Consider the following 16,122-nt stretch of genomic DNA (forward strand, 5'->3'; position numbering starts at 1 on the left):
GAGCCGTGGTGCCAGCACCCCCAGCCCAAACGGCTCCAGCGGCGGGAAAGCGGGTGGGCAAAGCGGCTCCGGCGAAGCGCGGCCGCCCCCCGCGCTGGCTCGCCTTGCCTTGCTTTTCGTTCGTCTGTCCTTATGGGGCTGGCCGTCTTTCCGACGTCTTCTTCTGTCTCTTTTTTCCTTTTCGCTTTCTCTTTCTGTCTTTGTCTTTTTTCTTTCTTTCTTTCTTTCTCTTTCCATCCTTTTCTTTCTTTTTCTGTTTTTTCTAATCTTTCTTCTCTCTTCCTTCTTTCTTCCTTTCTTTCTTTTTCCGTCTTTCTTTCTGTTTGTTTCTTTTTTCTTTGTTTCATTCTTCTTTCTTTCTGTCTGTCTTGCCCCACTTTCTGTCTTTCTGTCTGTCTTTCTCGGTGAGACCTGGTTAACACATTTGATTTTTGGATTTGTTAGACAGATTCGTTAATTTCGGTTCCTATAGTTCAAACGTCAGTTGCAAAATAATACTAATAGTCGCCGTAGTCGGAGTAATAACGAGGATGACTGTAATTATAATAACCGTACTCATCGATAACGGTCTCAAACTAAACGCCGGGAAATCCCCGTTTTTCCCGGGACCCGCGGGAACTGCAGCCCTTTTTCACCTGCCGACATCTCCCCGGTCTCCTCTTTATCTCCCCCCTTAAAACGAATCCGCAAATGTCCGCGGCTCCCGTTAGCTGAACCTCTACGAATTATTATTGTTTCGCCAGCAGCATCGTTACCGGCAGCGTTAGCCGTTCCCGTGCTGTTCCCTTCCACCGCCCGCAGCGCACGGGCGGTGCTGCCGCGGCGGGCGGGGAGGCAGGGGGGCCGCGGGGTTCACGCTCCCCGGGCCCGGCCGTGGGAGCCAGCCCGGGGCGTCCCGCCGCGGGGCTGTTCAGCTGGGAAGTGTGCGGAGAAATAAGCATGTGCGGACGTGAGCGCGGAGTGCGGTGCCGCCCCTCCCGGCCCTGCGTGGCCCCAGCCCCGGCTCGCTGCCGCTGTCCCCCCGCTAGTTATTTGCTGCCCCACGGCTCAGCGGGGAGCCGGGGCTGCCGTGCCAAGCCCGAGCCGGGCCGTGCGGGGCCGCCCCCGGCCGCCCTGCAGAGCCTGCGCCACCCCCCCCCCCCCCGCAGCCCGGGCTCGCCGGGGGCCCGTTGGGGCGCAGGGGTTGGGGGGCGGGAGGGACGGCGGGGCCGGGCAAGGGCCGGGGGAGCGGGCAGAAAGGAGGGATCGCGGGAGGGACGAGAGGAGAGATGCGGGCGGAGGGGTGAGTGCGAAGGCCGGGCGGAGGGAAGGCGGCGGGCCGTGGGGCAGTGTCCCAGCCGGGCCCCGGGAGAGCCCGTCGGGGCCGCGGCGCGACTGCAGCACAGTCTGGGCTCGGCGTGCGCGGGGGGACCCGGGCTGGGGGACCCGGGCACCTCCGCTGCAAAAGGGCCGCGGCTCAGCGTGAGCACGGCCCCGGCGCTGGAGCAGAGCGGGGGTGTCCGCGCCCGGGGGCACCTGGCTCGGCCCGTGGGGAGCGGTGCCGGCGGGGAGATCCCTGCGAGGGAGGACGAAGGCAGCGGCCCGCGGTGTCCGCCCCCGCCTCGCCTGAAAGGTCTGGGGGATTGCGGGATGCGGGGCCCAAACGGGGGAGGGGGCGGCAGCGGATACCTGCTGCGGGGAGAAGCCTCGCCGGGGCCGGGGAAGGTGGTGGAGCGGCGGGGAGGCGGCAATGCTCGGGCTCCGGGGGCTGCGCCGGGGCTGGGGCCTGCCGTCGGGGGGGGACGCGGGAGTCGTTGCAACGCATTGCTTTCCTCGGTGCCGCCACGGGCTTTTGCACCGCCGGGACCCGGGCGTTTCGGGGCGAAGCAGATGCGTGTCCGCGGAGGTGGGGGGGGCTGTCCTGCCCTTCTTCCTCGTCGACCTCTCGGCGTTTCCGCGTCGCGGAGCCGTTCCCGGCGGAGAGGCGGCGGGACAACCCCGACCTCCCCTCCCACCTGCTCGGGCGAGGTGTGAGCTGGGGGCAGCAGAGAAACACCTCTCGCCCTCTCTCTTGGTGCCCTTCCGACAGCCTCCGGGCTCGATCCATTCCCCCTGCCCCGACCCAGGGACGACTGCGGAGCCGGGGGCAGAGCAGCATCGCTAACGGCGGGGTTAGCAACCTCTCGTCGAGGCTGGATGCCCTTTGCAGCGCTCCGGCGGTGCGGGGCGGCCGGGAAACGGGACAAGGGCCCACGGGGCTGGGCGAGACGCCTGGCAAACGCGGCCTCTGGGTTTAGGCCCTTTTGGGGGTGCGGGAGAGGGGACGACCCCGTTTGCAGCGCAGCGCCATGCCACCCGCTCCCTCGGGTTTGCTCTGCCGCTGCGGAGTTCCCCCGTCGCGGTGGAGCCGGGGCTGGCTTCGCCCTCCCGTCGTCTCAGCTCCGCTCACACGTGTGGGAGCCCTGCGCGGCCTGCGAGGCCGGGCACGGGGTGTGGGAGCGGGACGGCGGGGTCTCCTCTCAGGACTTTGGGGGTTCGGGGCTGCAGCCCCGCGGCTCGGCGGGGACCCGCTCCGCTTGCCGCCCGGGGGCCGGCTGGCAACGATTCCCGGCGGGTCCCGTATCCCCGGCAGAGACCGCGCAGCCCCGACCCCGCTGGGCGGGTGGACAGGCCGAGGGGCCCGCCCGCGCCCGGGCTGCCCCCGACGTGGGGCCGCTTCCAGCTGGGGCTTTACCTAAGGAGCAGGGAAGGAGAAAGGGATAAGCCTGGGAAACGGTGCGGGCAAGCAAGGCACGGGCAGCAACCCCGAGCTCCCCGACTCTGCTGGGGCGCTGGATTCGGGGCTTTTCTTGATTTCCAGGGGGAATATTTTCTTTCTTCCTGGGGCAGAGGCTGTCCAGAGCCGGGCATACCTCGGGGAACGGGCTGGCGCCCCGCGTCCCGCTCGCATCAGCCCTTGAGCAGCTCGCACCCGCGGCTGCTCGCTTTCCCCCGGCACCCCGGCGATATCGCCCCGAGGTGCCCTAACGAAATCCCTTCCCCTCCTCCTTGTATTGCCGCCAGGTAAGCAGCGCGGGTCCGCACCGGGACACTCTTCTCCGTGGCGCGTCCCTGAGCTCGGGGCAGAAACTGCCCCGGCCGGGAACCGCGCTGCCAGCAGCAGCAAAGAAACGGAACACCGGTCGTGTCACGCTCTGCCCTTATGCCGTTAGCTGCAGGAACATATGCTCAAATATGTACGAGTAGTCTAGATATTTCTCTGCAAATATTTTTACCACATCCAAAGATAATATTTCAACAGAAGAATCAAGCCCCGCAGGCTACAGACAGGGCAGCTATATATAACCCGCTTGCTCACTCCGGCTCTCCGCGCATCGCTCGGGTTATGCAACCCCCATCGCGGCGGTAGCCACCGGCGCGCCCCACGGCTCCGCCCGCCCCGTCGGGGCATTTCCCCCGGGACCTCGGTGCGGCCGCCCGCTCGGAGGGACTGGCACCGGGACCGGGACCGGGACCGGGACCGGGACCAGGGCCGGGCCGGGCCCGGCGGGGCGGGCGCGCCGCCTCGCCCCGCGCCGATGCGGAGGAAGGGCCCGGGGGACTCCGCGGCGCTCCAAGGCGCCGGTGCCGGGCGGTGAGTAGCGCCTCACCCTCGCTTGGGCAGGGAGGGGAACCGGCGCGGCCCTCGCCGGCGGCCGGGGGAGAGCGGCCCCCGGCCCAGGCGGGCTGTGCAGGTGCTGCCGACGGAGCGGGCTCTCACGCCGGCCCGGGCAAGGGCTCACTTGCCGCCCCGCCGGTGGCTTTCCGTTTTCTCCGCTTTTTTCGGCGAAGGAAATGCTCGAAAGCCGGCGGCTGCTTTGGGGGTTTGGTGGCCCGGGGCTGAGGGGGTCCCATCCCGCTCCGGCGAGGCGGCCGGCGGTACCTGCGCCCGCAGCGCACCCCGACCTGCCCGGCCCCCGCCTGCTGCGGCGGCTCGGACTGCGAGTCCCCGCGGCCGCCGAGGCCCCGCGGCCCGGCCGGGACAGCCCGCAGCCCCCGCGGTGGATGCGGGCTGGAGGAAGGGAGCAATCCCCCCTCCCGGTGCCGGACATCCGCAGCGTGACGCCGGGCTCGGCTCGGCTGGGCTCGGCTCTTCCCTTCCCGTCGGCCGGCTCCCTGCGCCGTGATTGACACCGCCGGCCCCTCCGCCCGCCCCGCAGCACATCCCATCCCTCCCCGCCGGCCGCTCGCCGTGCCCGGGAGGCGGGGAAGGGCCTCCCCAGCCCTTTGACACCGTCTCGGCAGGAGTTTCACTTCGCTTTCGCCGCCGCCGCCGCCGCCGCTTCTGCAGGCAAACACCCCCGGCTTCCATGTGACGCCTCCCAGCCACTGAATGGGGGAAAGCGCCTATAAGGGAGCCACTTTCCCTACGTGCAGGAGAAAAGGAGGGGACGGGGGGGCAGAAACAGGAGGTGGTGGTTGGGGGGAAGGGAAGAGAGAAAATAAATTAATAAATCGCAGGGAACGAAGTTGGGGGGAGAGAAACTGAGACCCCGGGGAAGAAATTCGCGGGTTTATTTATTAATTCCCCACCCCCGGTCCCCTCTGGCTGACAGGGCTCGATCCGGCCGTTGCGGTGCTCGGTGCTGGCTGCAAAGGGCTTCGGGGAAGTTTCTTGCTCCCCAACGCCCTTCCCGGGGGGGACACAGAGGGTTTGGGTTGTTTTCTGTTGTTTTTTGTTGGTTTTTTTTTTAAGCTTCCCTCCTCCCCCCCCCCCCCCCCCCCGCCTGGAAGGAGGGGGGTCTCGCTCGCACCTCCCTGGATGGTGCGGTAGAAAGGAGGGGAGTGAGGGGGTGGGAGGGGGGGCTCGTGGTGGGAGGCTGCCGCGGCTGCTGCTCCTGCATTGGTGTCTCCCCTATGGACGAAAACAGCCCTCTGTCTCCCAAGGCAAATGCTTTCAGTATCGCCTCTCTGATTTCAGTCGCCGCCGCCGCCGAGCGCGCAGGGAAGGGAGCGCTGGAGGAGCGCCGCGGCGGCCGCAGCGCGCCCGCCCGCCCCGGCTGCCGCCCGCAGAAGATGCACTTCAGCACCGTCACCAGGGACATGGAAGGTGAGCGCCGCGCTCGGCCCCGCAGGGCTTCGGGGACGGGACCCCGCGGCCACCGCGCCTCGGAGTGTTTTCACGCGTCCCGGCCCGGCGGCAGGGCCGGGGGAAGCGCACGGAGCGCGGCCTGCCCGCGGGGCCGGTCGGAGGGGGCTTTGCCGTGCCCCCCGGCACGCCCGGGCCCCCGCAGCCCTCCCGTGGAGAATAAGGCTCTGTCCGTGTCCCGGTGGCGGCTCCCGACGGCTCCGCCGCTTGGACCCGCGTTTCCTCGGAGGTGCTGGAGCATCCTCCGACAGCGCCGGCCGTGCCCAGGGCAGCGGCGGGCCGGGGCTCGGCTCCCGCCGGCTCTGCAGCCCCTGTCCGGCCTGGGGGCCGCGGTGGGAATAACTCAGGAGACCCCGAGGACCTCGAGGAGCCTTTCAGCGTCGGAGGGGATCCGAGGGAGCCGCGCGTTCCCCGGGGCGGCCTGTCATGCGCCGCAGGGCCCGCTCAGGCCGGCGGCCGAGGGCTGCGCGGCCGGGGCCATCCCTCGCTTCTCGGCGCGGACCCGGAGCGAGCTTTGCTCCGGTCCCCGTCCGTTTCCCCTCTCTCGCCCGAGGATGGAAAGAATGGGGGACTGCCAAACCAGATCCGTCTTCCCCTGTCAGCCACGGCCTCGCGGCCCCAGAGCGAGGGACGTTACCTGCAGCGCCGTAGCTACAGGGAAATAAGAACGGGTTTCTTTCTTTGAGGTTCCCCCCTCCTCCTTTTTTTTTTTTTGGGTGGGGGGAAGTGGGTGGGAGTTTGCTTTGTCCCAAATCGTGTGAGGCAAGGGAGGCCTTCTGCAGAGATAGCACGGGCTCTGCACCGCCGCGGCTCTTGGCAGATCTCTCGGGTTTGCAAAGGGAAAAAAAAAAAAAAGAAGAAAAAAAAAAAAGGGAAAAAAAAAAAAGAGCCGAGGCAGGCAGGCAGCGGGAGCAGCGAGCTCCCCGCCTGCCCCGGGGGGAGCGGGGCTGGGGCCAAGCAAAGCGGAAAGGGGGAGGCGCCCCGCTGGGCTGGGCGCGGGGCAGGAGAGGAGGCGGAGGGCACCCCGCGGAGCCGGCGCGGCGCGGAGGCGGGGGCCGCGCGGAGCGGCGCGGAGCTGGGGGGGGAAAGCGGGAGCCGGAGCGGAGCCCTGACCGCCTGTTTTTGGAATGATTTCAGCTATCTCCAGCCCCTGGCTCACCCAGCTGTCCCATTTTTGCGATGTTGCAGCTTTCACGGCCAACAGCCTGAGCAGCCTGAACGCCTCCGGGGGGTACCACCTCTCCCCCTCCCCGGGGGACCCGTACGGACAGCATGAGCAGCCGCACTACGAGCCCTGCACGGCTCAGCAGCACCCGCCGCCCCAGCCCCAGCACGGCTACCCCTTCGGCGGGGCGGCGGCGGCGGCCGGGGCCAACCCTCCGCCCCCAGGCCCCGAGCCGCCCGAGGGCGCCGGGGGAGCCGCCGCGGGGCCGGCCGCCGTCTCGGGCTGCTCCGCGGGGGCGGCCGCCGCGGCCAAAGCGCCGGTGAAGAAGAACCCAAAGGTGGCCAACGTGAGCGTCCAGCTGGAGATGAAGGCGCTGTGGGACGAGTTCAACCAGCTGGGCACCGAGATGATCGTCACCAAGGCCGGCAGGTCAGTGCGGAGCCCCCGAGCGGCCCCGGCTCTCCCGCCGCTCCCCCCGGCCGCGGGCACCCAGGCTAGCCGGGGCGGGAGAGCCCGGCCGGGGGCGGTTGAATTCGCGGTTTGGGGGAAAACTGAGGCTGGCCAAGGGCGAGCTGCGGGGCGGCTCGGCCCGGCGGTTGCCGTCACTTGATCCTAGCGCTTCTCCCGGGGCGAAGTCTGAGAGCTCTTGCGGCCCGAAGGCCCCGGGTGCTGCGGGGAAGAACGCGCGGCTCCTGCGGGCCGGCGGCGAAGGCGTGCGGGGGGCGGCGGGCAGGGCGGCCCGGCCCGGCCCGGGGGAGCCGCGCTGTGCGCTCCGCCGCCGGGTTTGGCTGCCGCTGGAAAGGGCGCTGTGCTCCGCCGGGCGCCTTCGGCTTTCGGTTACCCCGCACGGGAATTAAATCCGTGTTTGCGGAGGACACCGTGCTCCCGGGGCGGACAGCAGCGGCACAGGGGGGAAAGAAAAAGCTAACAAACCATCCCGCGCAATACCTGTAACTAAATAAATTTTTAGCACGGGCAGATCTTTTCCTTCCGGCGGGGACGCAAACAGACCCTAATTCTGCACCTTGAAACCTCCTCCAGGACTGTTGCGTTTCCCTACTATCGAGTAACGAGCCCTGCTCTCCTGGGCCCTGCTCCGGCCCCCGCGGCGCGGTTCCGCCGGCGGCTCGGCGGGCCGGGGCCGGGACCCCGCTCCCGGCCGGGGAACAAAGGAAGCGGCTGATGCGACCGCGTTAGAAACGAGCAAAACATGTGGGGGGAAGAGGAGCCCCAGTTACGGTTGTTAATTACTGCATTTAATTGCGATCGCCGGGAAGCGCCGTGGCCGCGGCGGCTCGGGCAGAGCTGCGGAGCTTTCCCCGCGCAGGCTCCGGCCAAACGCTGCCTTCGCGGGGGGCGAGCGCATTGCTCGGGCTCTGGTCTCTTCCCTTGATTTAAAGCGATCCGGCGGGGGGGGGGGGGGAGAAAAGAAAAACAAATTAACAAATCCCCCGGTGCTTGCTCTCAGTTAGCCCCGGGGAATGCTGCAGCGGCGGCAGCTGGAGCCCCGGGCACTGCCGCAGCCCCCGTCCCGGGGGAGAAGGGCGCAGCGCGGCTGGTCGGGCTCCGCTCCGAAAGGGCCCCGCACAAGCGGTGACCGCGGCCGTGCGCTCCCGCTCTCCCTCCAGCGGTTTTGAGGGTCGCGAAGGTGCAAAAACTGAAATATATTTATATATACGCAGTTGCATATATTTTTAAAACTAGCAGTTTACTAAAATAAAAAAAAACCACCGCGGTGCCCGATGGAAAAGCAGCCGGCGGAGGGGCCGGCGCTGCGCTGCGGGACCCCGGGCGTGATTTCCCGCAGACGGTGCCTGCCCCGGCTCCGGGTCGCGCAGCCCGCTGTCTCCGGCCGCGGCCCCGAGCCCGGCGCCGGGCTCGGCGCTGCTTTCCTTAGCGGAAAACGTCGTTCAGGCTCCGGGCGGAGGCTCTCTGCAAACAGGAGCTCTTCGATCTAGCTTTCTTCGCGGTCCCAGGACAGCGAAAGGATTGTAATACCCCACTCCAAAAGGGCTCGGAAATGAATAAATCGATTTGAACCAGGGGCTTCCCTCCCCCCCTCCTCTTCGTTTATTTTATGACACCGACAAATGTCCAGACAGGCGGGTAAAAACAGGAGAAAACGGGGTAAAACCAGCAGGAAAAGGTTCAGGGAAGGCGCTGCGAAGCCTGTTCTCTCCCAGCGCCTCTGGGCTGGCCCTGCTGTTTGTCTAGGTGGGTCTTATCATCTCGGGTTGTTTGTTTTAAAACTAAGTTTTAAAACAAGAAACACCGGAACTGGAGCTAATGGGGGATTTTACACCTTTAAAAATAATAATAACAGTGGGAGCGATTGGAAACGTCATCCAGAGTTTGCTAAAGCGTTACAGAGAGGGAGACGCAGCCGCCCGATCCTGATGCTGCCCGGCAGTGCCGGGCCCGGGCTGGAAGGAGCTGCGGGGCCAGAGCCCTGCTGCCCCACCGCCCTGGCCGCGGTGAAGGCAGGCAGCCTTTCCTCGGTGGAGAGCAGCGGCACATAACCAAAAAAGCCCCGGGAAGACGCACGGCAGGTCCGGCCGTGCGCCCCGAGAATGAGCCGGGGGGGCTCTCGATGTCCGGGTTTGATCGGGTCGTTTTTTCAGCGGGTGTTGGGAGTTTGGTTTTTCAACGGCTACAAACCCCCTTCCCGAAATGCCGCCCGCTGTCCCTCGCTTAATTTCCTTCTCGGGGGAAAAAAAAAAAAAAATATCAAACAAAACCGAAGCCGTAACGAGCCCCGACGCGAGGGCTTCGACGTGTCCCGCTGGGGAGCCGCGGGACACACACATCCCTGTCCCCGGTGTGTGCAGAGGGAGGAAGGGACGGGGGGGCCGCCCCGCTCCCTTCCCTTAGCCCACCCACGATCGCATTTGCCCCGCAGCCCCTCGAAGGTTTCGTGCCCTCCCTGAGCGTGGGACCCGCACCCCCGGCTTAGCCTGGGGTCCCCGGGGGTCTGCGCGGAGCAGAGCAGCGGGGACAGCCCCGGGGGCCGACCTGCCCTGCCCGGGAGCCCCGGGCTCCTTCCAGCATTCCTTTCGCCCGGCAAAGGAGCAGGGACCGGGAGCCCGATCGGGCTCTGGCAACGAAGCGGAGCCAGGAAGGGGCTCCCGGGGAGATCCCAGTTGCCCTCTAGTCCTTGCCCGCCGCGGGGGTGCGTTTGCCCCTCCGGACTGCGGGCGGTCTCCCGCTGGCCCCAAGGACCACACTGCCGCTGTAACTGCTGTTTTAAAACGGGCGCAAATTTGGGGGGGGGGCGCCGGAGCTGCAGAAATGGGACCTCGGTTCCCTTAGGTCGCCCTCAGGAGGGCCCAGACGTGCCCCCCCCCGGACTGCCCGAGCCTCCCGGGGCTCTGCCCCCGGCTCGGGTGTGGGTCTAGAGCGGGGGTAACGCCTCGCATCAGCCTCAAATCAGAGCAGCTGGAAAGATGGGGAAACCGCGGGGAGGAAATCCTTTTCACTTGTGTCTCCGCGTGGCAAAGGGGGAGGTGGTGGCGCTCCCCGCTCCAGTCTCTGCGTCCCGCCGCGGCGGGGCATTTCGGGTGTCCGACACAAACGGTGCCGGAGCCGGCGGGAGAGGCAGGGCTGCCCAGCGCTGCCCCGGCTCGTCCTTCGGGATGCTGCCGGGGGACACGGCAGCTCCTGTCCGTCCCTCTCCCCACGCTGCCCGGCCCCATCTGCCTTTTCCTCCCGTTCCGGCTGACGGTTCCTGCGAGGGGACCTGACATCGCAACCGGGCATCTGGGCAGCTGGAGGGGAAGGGCCGGGAAGGCTGCGGGGCTCCCGCACCCGGCCCTGAGCACCCCTGGGCCGGGGAGGGCGCGGGTACCTGCGCCGGCCCCTCGGGGCTCCCTGCTGCCCCTCAACTCGGCTCTCCGCTCTCTCCTTTCTGTGCCAGGCGCATGTTCCCCACCTTCCAGGTGAAGATATTCGGGATGGACCCCATGGCTGACTACATGCTCCTCATGGATTTCGTCCCCGTGGACGACAAGCGATACCGGCAAGTAACACCCTGCTCGCCCCGCGGTGCTCGGCGCTGGCGGGTCGCTGCCCGCCCCCTGCCCTCCCGGGGCTCGGGGGTGCGCCCCTGGACCCGACACGTGTCGGTGCGAGACGAGGGGAGGAGGAGACGCGGGATGCGGCTGCCCTGGGGTCCGCTTCACACCGTTGCAACGAGTCTGGGGCCGGGAGCGGCGCGGCTGCGCGGGGCGCGGACTCGCAGGGCCCCCCTCGGCTTTCGCACACCGCCCGCAGCGGCCGCGGCCCGACCGGCGCGGGGCGGGCAGAAGCGCAGGTGTCCGCGGGGCGGCAGGGCAGGAGCCGCTTTGTCCTGCCCAGAAAAGCCCTCCCCGTCCCGCTGCTCCCCGTCTTCCACCGGCAAACGCCCGTTCCCCCCTAACAAAAATCCCCCCCGTGCCCCTCGAGTACCGTAGTCTCTCGGCTGGGGCAGGTGGCCCGGCGGTGCCGGCCCCGCGGGCGTCCCCGGGCTGCGCCGCGCCCGCCGGGGAGCTCGCTGGGTGCTTGGGTGAAGAGAGCGGGTTTTGTGCTCTGGAAAGGCACCGGCCGTCAGAGCCACAAAACCCTGTCCTTGTTTCCAGCGGCAGTGTAGGAAGGAAGGCCTTGGAAACCGGCGACTCACAAGGCAGCGATGCGGTCTGGTTTGCAACCCCTTTAATTTAAAGACAGTGAAAGGCGCATTATGTATTTAGCTTCAGATCAGGACGCCGAGCAGGCAGCCCGCGTAGGAATCGCAGGGTCCGATATATAAATATTTAGACAGATATCCAAATTCTCAGGGCGTCCTAGAAATGTTTGCTTGTCAAGGGAAGTGGGATATATAACATCCAATTGAGTATATCTTTAAAAAGTAATGTTTCTGCTTGAGTCCAATGGTGTCTAATTCCCCCTGTGCAAACACTGGCTTTTAAAGTAAACACGTGTATAGAAGATTGGTTTCTCTGTTTTAAATGTTACTGTTGAATATGTACTTTGAAAGAATGAAACAAGGCTGCTAAACTCTGGACCTGCTATTAATCTACACATAAATTTCCACTCTTCACTTAAAGCCAGAACATTACTGTATAGAGGGCTCCCTTTCACCCTTTTTTTTAGAGGAAGGGGGAGCTTTTGTGGCTTCACTCCCAAATCTACTCAGGTAGCTGTAAATTTCCTTCATCCTGCAGATTTCTCTCCCGCCAGGTCCATCGGCGGCCTGATAAAGTATTATTTCCCCCCCGCAACGAGTCTGGCTGTCGAGAAGAGCTCGTTCCTCTCGTTGCTGTGGGAAGCGGGGGCGATGGGGACGGCGGCGCTTCCCCCTCGCCGGGCCGGGGGGACCCTCCCGGCCGGATCCTGCGGGGACACGGGGTGCTGCAGCCCCGCGGGGCGCCGCTGCAGGGGGCGGGGGCGGGACCCCCCCGGGCTGCGGCTGAGGGTGCCTTCCCCTCCCGGCAGGTACGCCTTCCACAGCTCCTCCTGGCTGGTGGCCGGCAAAGCCGACCCCGCCACCCCCGGGAGGGTGCATTACCACCCGGACTCCCCGGCGAAAGGGGCGCAGTGGATGAAGCAGATCGTTTCCTTCGATAAGCTCAAACTGACCAACAATTTGCTGGATGACAACGGGCATGTAAGTGTTCCCGGGGGAAGGTGTCAAACACGGGGCTGCACCGGGGGGAACTCCCCGCGCCGTGATTCCCGTGGGGTGCCCCAGCCCGCGCCCCTCTCCAGGGGCTCCGCGCCCCCGTCCCGGCCCAGCCCCGCGGCTGCACCCCCGGCAGGGGAGCCGGCAGGGCCGGGAGCTGCGCCCTCCTCTCTGGATGCTCCGCCTGGATCAGTTATTGTCTCCTTGCTCGTTTTATCATTCAGATCATTTTGAACTCCATGCACAGATACCAGCCGCGTTTTCACGTGGTCTACGTGGACCCCCGGAAAGACAGCGAGAAATACGCGGAGGAGAACTTCAAAACCTTCGTCTTCGAGGAGACGCGCTTCACGGCCGTGACCGCCTACCAGAACCACCGGGTGAGGCGGCAGCGGGGCCGGGGGCAACGAAAAGGGGGGTTGGGGTCCCCGCGGAGGTACCACGGGTGCGGGGGCGCCCGGCGCTGGCTCAGCCCCTTCGCCCGGCTCCCGGGCTGAAGGCCGGGCTGCGGGTGTCCGGCGGCGGCGGGGGTGTCTGGGGATGTTCCCCGCCTCCTCCTCCCCATCTGCTAAACCCATTCCGGGGCAGCGCAAGGAACCCGATAGCCGGGGAGCCGCGCAGGGCTGCACCGCGGCACGCCGAGGAAGCGACGCGAGCTCCAGCCCCATCGCCAACTTCCCCCGGCCCGGGGGGACCTCATTACCTACGTAAACCCGAAACCGGGGCTAGCTGGGAAACTACAGGCTTCCCGCTGCGAAATGTCACTCACAATTTGTTTGGATAAATCTGCGATTTTACTTCTCTAAGCTCGCAGCGGTCTGTTCCTCCCCAGAATACAATTATACGTTAAAAACCGAAACGAAACAACCCACCCCCCCCAATCTGATGCGGATTTCTGGGTAGCAGTTAATCCAATTGCTTCTTTAAATCGCATCAGTGTAATGTAAAGAGCAGGAATCCCAGCCGCGAGTGCAAATACGATTTCATAGCGGGTGCTTTCCAGCGCCGCTCCAAGCCGCCTCGCTCCGCGCTGATGCCGCAGCCCTCGCCGGGGCTGTCCCCGAGCAGCCGGCGGCGGTGCCACCCTCTGCAGTGGCTCCGAGCAAATCGACCCGGGATCCCCCCGGGATGCTGCGGTCGGGCTGGAGCAAGGCTGTGCCTTTAAGGGGCTCCGGAGTCCCTCCCCGGCTGGCATTTGCCTGACGGCTCCGGACAGCTGCTCTTTCTCTCCTGCTTTCTATCAGTTTGACCTCTAAGGCTGGAACTGTCACTGAGGGGCTTAAAGTTTGTTTTTCAACCCATTCCGGAAACTCACAATCACATACTTTATCCGTGGATTTGCTTAAATATAGAAAATGTCCTGCCTTCTCCCCGGCGAATTAAATAAATACAGAAGTATGATTTATCCAGTGATTTGTCTTAGCTGCTCCGGTGGTGACCCATATAATGTGGCATTTTCTTACAAGTGCATTTACACAGCTTTTGCAACCGACTCAGGCTGCCTCTCCCTTTGCCTTGAACTCATATTAGCGTGCTAGCCCACATTTTCTAACAGAGGGAAAGCACACGTTTGCGCTCTGCGGCAGAGCGCACCCCAGCCCCACCAGCCACCTGGGCCCTCTCTGTTACACCTGGCACTGCTGATTCCCAAAACCTGCTCAGGGACATGCTCGCTGTCTGACCGGGGACCCCGTGTATGCGGCTTTGAGACATTTCTCCGCTTCTCCTTACAGATCACGCAGCTGAAGATCGCCAGCAACCCTTTCGCCAAGGGTTTCAGAGACTGCGACCCCGAGGACTGGTAAGGCTGCGTCTTTATTGACTATGACTACACACCACTCTCACCCCCAGTTTGGCATGCACCTGCCCAGCTCACATTTGCACAAGGCTTGCATGGAGTTCGGGGTACAACGGGTTGGCCCCCGTTTGCCAGCTGCAGCTCACAGCAGCAGTGCTCCAAGTGCTCATTCTGTTGGACCATGAGCTCCGTATCACTTCTCCCCTTCTTCTTCCAGGCCCAGGAATCACAGGCCAGGGGCCCTTCCTCTAATGAGCGCTTTTGCCAGATCCCGGAATCCAGTCTCTTCCCCGGCCCACCAGAACGGGACAGAGAAAGGTGAGAGCCCCCAGCGGCCGGGCCAGCCTGTCACCCTGGACCTGCTGGCCTGCACGGCCAGCCTCGGCACATGCATGCTTGGGGCCAGCCTTGCTCATCATGCTGGTGCGCAGCCGCCTGCAGTGGGCATGGCTCCATTGCTAATGAGCTTTGCACTACCACTCCTTTTTTAAACAAAAATAGCCACCTTCATAGCCTAATTGATTTTTTTGTGGGTCTAAACCACTAATTGTTATTGTACTTAAGCAACTTTGCTGCTTCAAAAGCACCGCCCTTTTCCTTTAGTGTCCCATTTTCGACTTTTCGGCAGCAAGTTCAGCTTTTCAGGCAGGGATGCAGCGAGGGCCACCGGCTCCTCCTCGCGTTGCCCTTTTAACGCACCTCGGCAAGCGCCTTCAGCGCCGACCCGCTCCCATTCAGGAGCCGCAGTCAGGTCGAACAGCACCTCTGCCCATCGACTTCTTTTCCATTACGCAAACAACTGCAAAGACAACCGAGGGCCTTTCTTCCAACACACTCCGGGCCTGCAAAATAAAGGGAAGCCTGTATTTGTTTAGTGTTACACAATTGCAAAAATTTCAGGCGTGTACCAGCTTGTCAGTCAATTCAGCTCCATTTATCAGTCAGAAGGTCCTGTCCCACAAGCCTCGGTTCCTGCTGCATGCTGCTGCACACTTCACTTGCGAGCCTCGCTTTTATCTTCGCGCACCGCTTTTTTATCTATTTATTATTTAAAGCCCGGCCCGTCGGGGGCGGCGGTGCTGACGCTGTATGCCCCCGCAGATGCTGCCGAGAGCCGGCGGGAGTACGAGCGGGAGGCGGCCGGCGGGACGCCGCTGCACGCCGAGGCCGCGCACCAGCAGCTCATGTCCCGCGTGCTCAGCCCCGCGCTGCCGGGCGGCGGCGGCGGGGGCCTGGTGCCGTTGGGCGGCGCGGGCGGCGGCCGGCCCAGCCCGCCCCACCACGAACTGCGCCTGGAGCCCGCCGCCTCGGAGCCCCTCCACCACCACCCCTACAAGTACCCGCCGGCGGCGGCCGCCGCCTACGACCACTACCTGGGGGCGAAGAGCCGGCCCGCCCCGTACCCCCTCCCCAGCATCCGCGGGCACGGCTACCACCACCACCACCACCACCACCACCACATGAACGCGGCGGCCGCGGCGGCGGCGGCGGCCGCCAACATGTACTCGTCGGCCGGCGCGCCCGCCAACTACGACTACGGGCCCAGATAACGGCGCCGCCCGCGCCCCGCCGAGCCGCCGACCGCGAGAGCGACTGGCGGCGGCGGCCGCGCGTGCCGCCACCGTTACCGTCCTCCCCCCTTCCCGCCTTTCCCTCTCTTCCCGCCTTACGAGTGAGCTGATAGGCCAGCTTGACCTGATCGACAATCGGAGAGCCCAATCGCAGGAAGTCGGGGCCCTCGTCCCGCTCCCCACCCGTCGGCGGGCCGTGAGGGCGGGTGGCGGCGGCGTGCGGCGAGGGGCCGGAGGGTGGCGGGGGCTCCCCATCGAGGTGTGACCCGCAGCTGCACTTTGACAAATGAAGCCATATGTCGTTATCTCCCTTCTGCCTACCCCCGATGCCCCACGAGGGTGCCGGGCACTGAGGACGGTCGGGCCGCTGGGAAGCGGTGGGAGGACGGGGAAACGGCAGCGGTGGGGGTCACTTGTCCCCTTCTCACTCGCCTGCCGGGTCTTCTGGTGGAGATTTGGTGTTGCCACCGATTCTGGCGGTTCCACGGGTGTTTCCCAGCCCAGCGGGACGCGTAACGTTAGCACCGAGCGGGGAGGGCTGCGGGGCTGGCCGCGAGTACCGCCGGACACCAGCCCCCGGCAGCGGCGGGCCCCGGGGATGGGGTGTAATTCTGCACATGTCGATGTAAGTCTCTCTCTTACCTCGGGGACGCTTGGCCTCGTTCACAGTTGGCTCGGGTGGTCCTTCGAGGGGGCTGTCAAAGGAAGCAGAGTTTTTCTTTTAGGGAACACTTTGAATCTTCACTGTCAGAACTAATTGTCCACTTCTCCCCCGGTCCTGACCTGCTCGTGAGTTTTGGGGTTCACTGGGGCAACTTAACCATG

General features: G+C 65.2%; 1 protein-coding gene across 4 annotated transcripts; it reads left to right on the top strand.

The window, feature by feature from the left end:
- Positions 1-4,860: 4,860 nt before the first annotated feature.
- TBX1 (T-box transcription factor 1) lies at positions 4,861-15,357 on the top strand. Of its 4 annotated transcripts, none has more exons than XM_076352721.1 (8): positions 4,861-5,068; positions 6,245-6,701; positions 10,186-10,287; positions 11,742-11,913; positions 12,153-12,308; positions 13,662-13,729; positions 13,944-14,044; positions 14,828-15,357. In XM_076352721.1, exons 1-8 carry the CDS (start codon positions 4,876-4,878, stop codon positions 15,274-15,276), a joined length of 1,698 nt encoding a protein of 565 aa, XP_076208836.1. In that variant the 5' UTR covers positions 4,861-4,875; the 3' UTR covers positions 15,277-15,357. The 4 variants fall into 4 exon arrangements, with proteins under 4 accessions (XP_076208836.1, XP_076208834.1, XP_076208835.1 ...); XM_076352719.1 differs by having other exon boundaries at positions 4,975-5,068; positions 6,296-6,701; XM_076352720.1 differs by lacking the exon at positions 14,828-15,357 and adding an exon at positions 14,330-14,617 and having other exon boundaries at positions 4,975-5,068; positions 6,296-6,701.
- The last annotated feature ends 765 nt before the right edge of the window (positions 15,358-16,122 follow it).

The sequence above is a fragment of the Aptenodytes patagonicus genome, chromosome 15 (assembly GCF_965638725.1).
Source record: "Aptenodytes patagonicus chromosome 15, bAptPat1.pri.cur, whole genome shotgun sequence".
Taxonomy (NCBI): Eukaryota; Metazoa; Chordata; class Aves; order Sphenisciformes; family Spheniscidae; genus Aptenodytes; species Aptenodytes patagonicus.

What these genes read in the sequence shown, in the direction of transcription:
- TBX1 (XM_076352721.1), top strand. Translation starts at nt 4,876, where the DNA reads ATGGACGAAAACAGCCCTCTGTCTCCCAAGGCAAATGCTTTCAGTATC. An exon ending in GTGGACGACAAGCGATACCG is followed by an intron (nt 10,288 to 11,741) that starts GCAAGTAACACC and finishes CCCTCCCGGCAG; the next exon opens with GTACGCCTTCCACAGCTCCT. An exon ending in CCGCCTACCAGAACCACCGG is followed by an intron (nt 12,309 to 13,661) that starts GTGAGGCGGCAG and finishes TTCTCCTTACAG; the next exon opens with ATCACGCAGCTGAAGATCGC.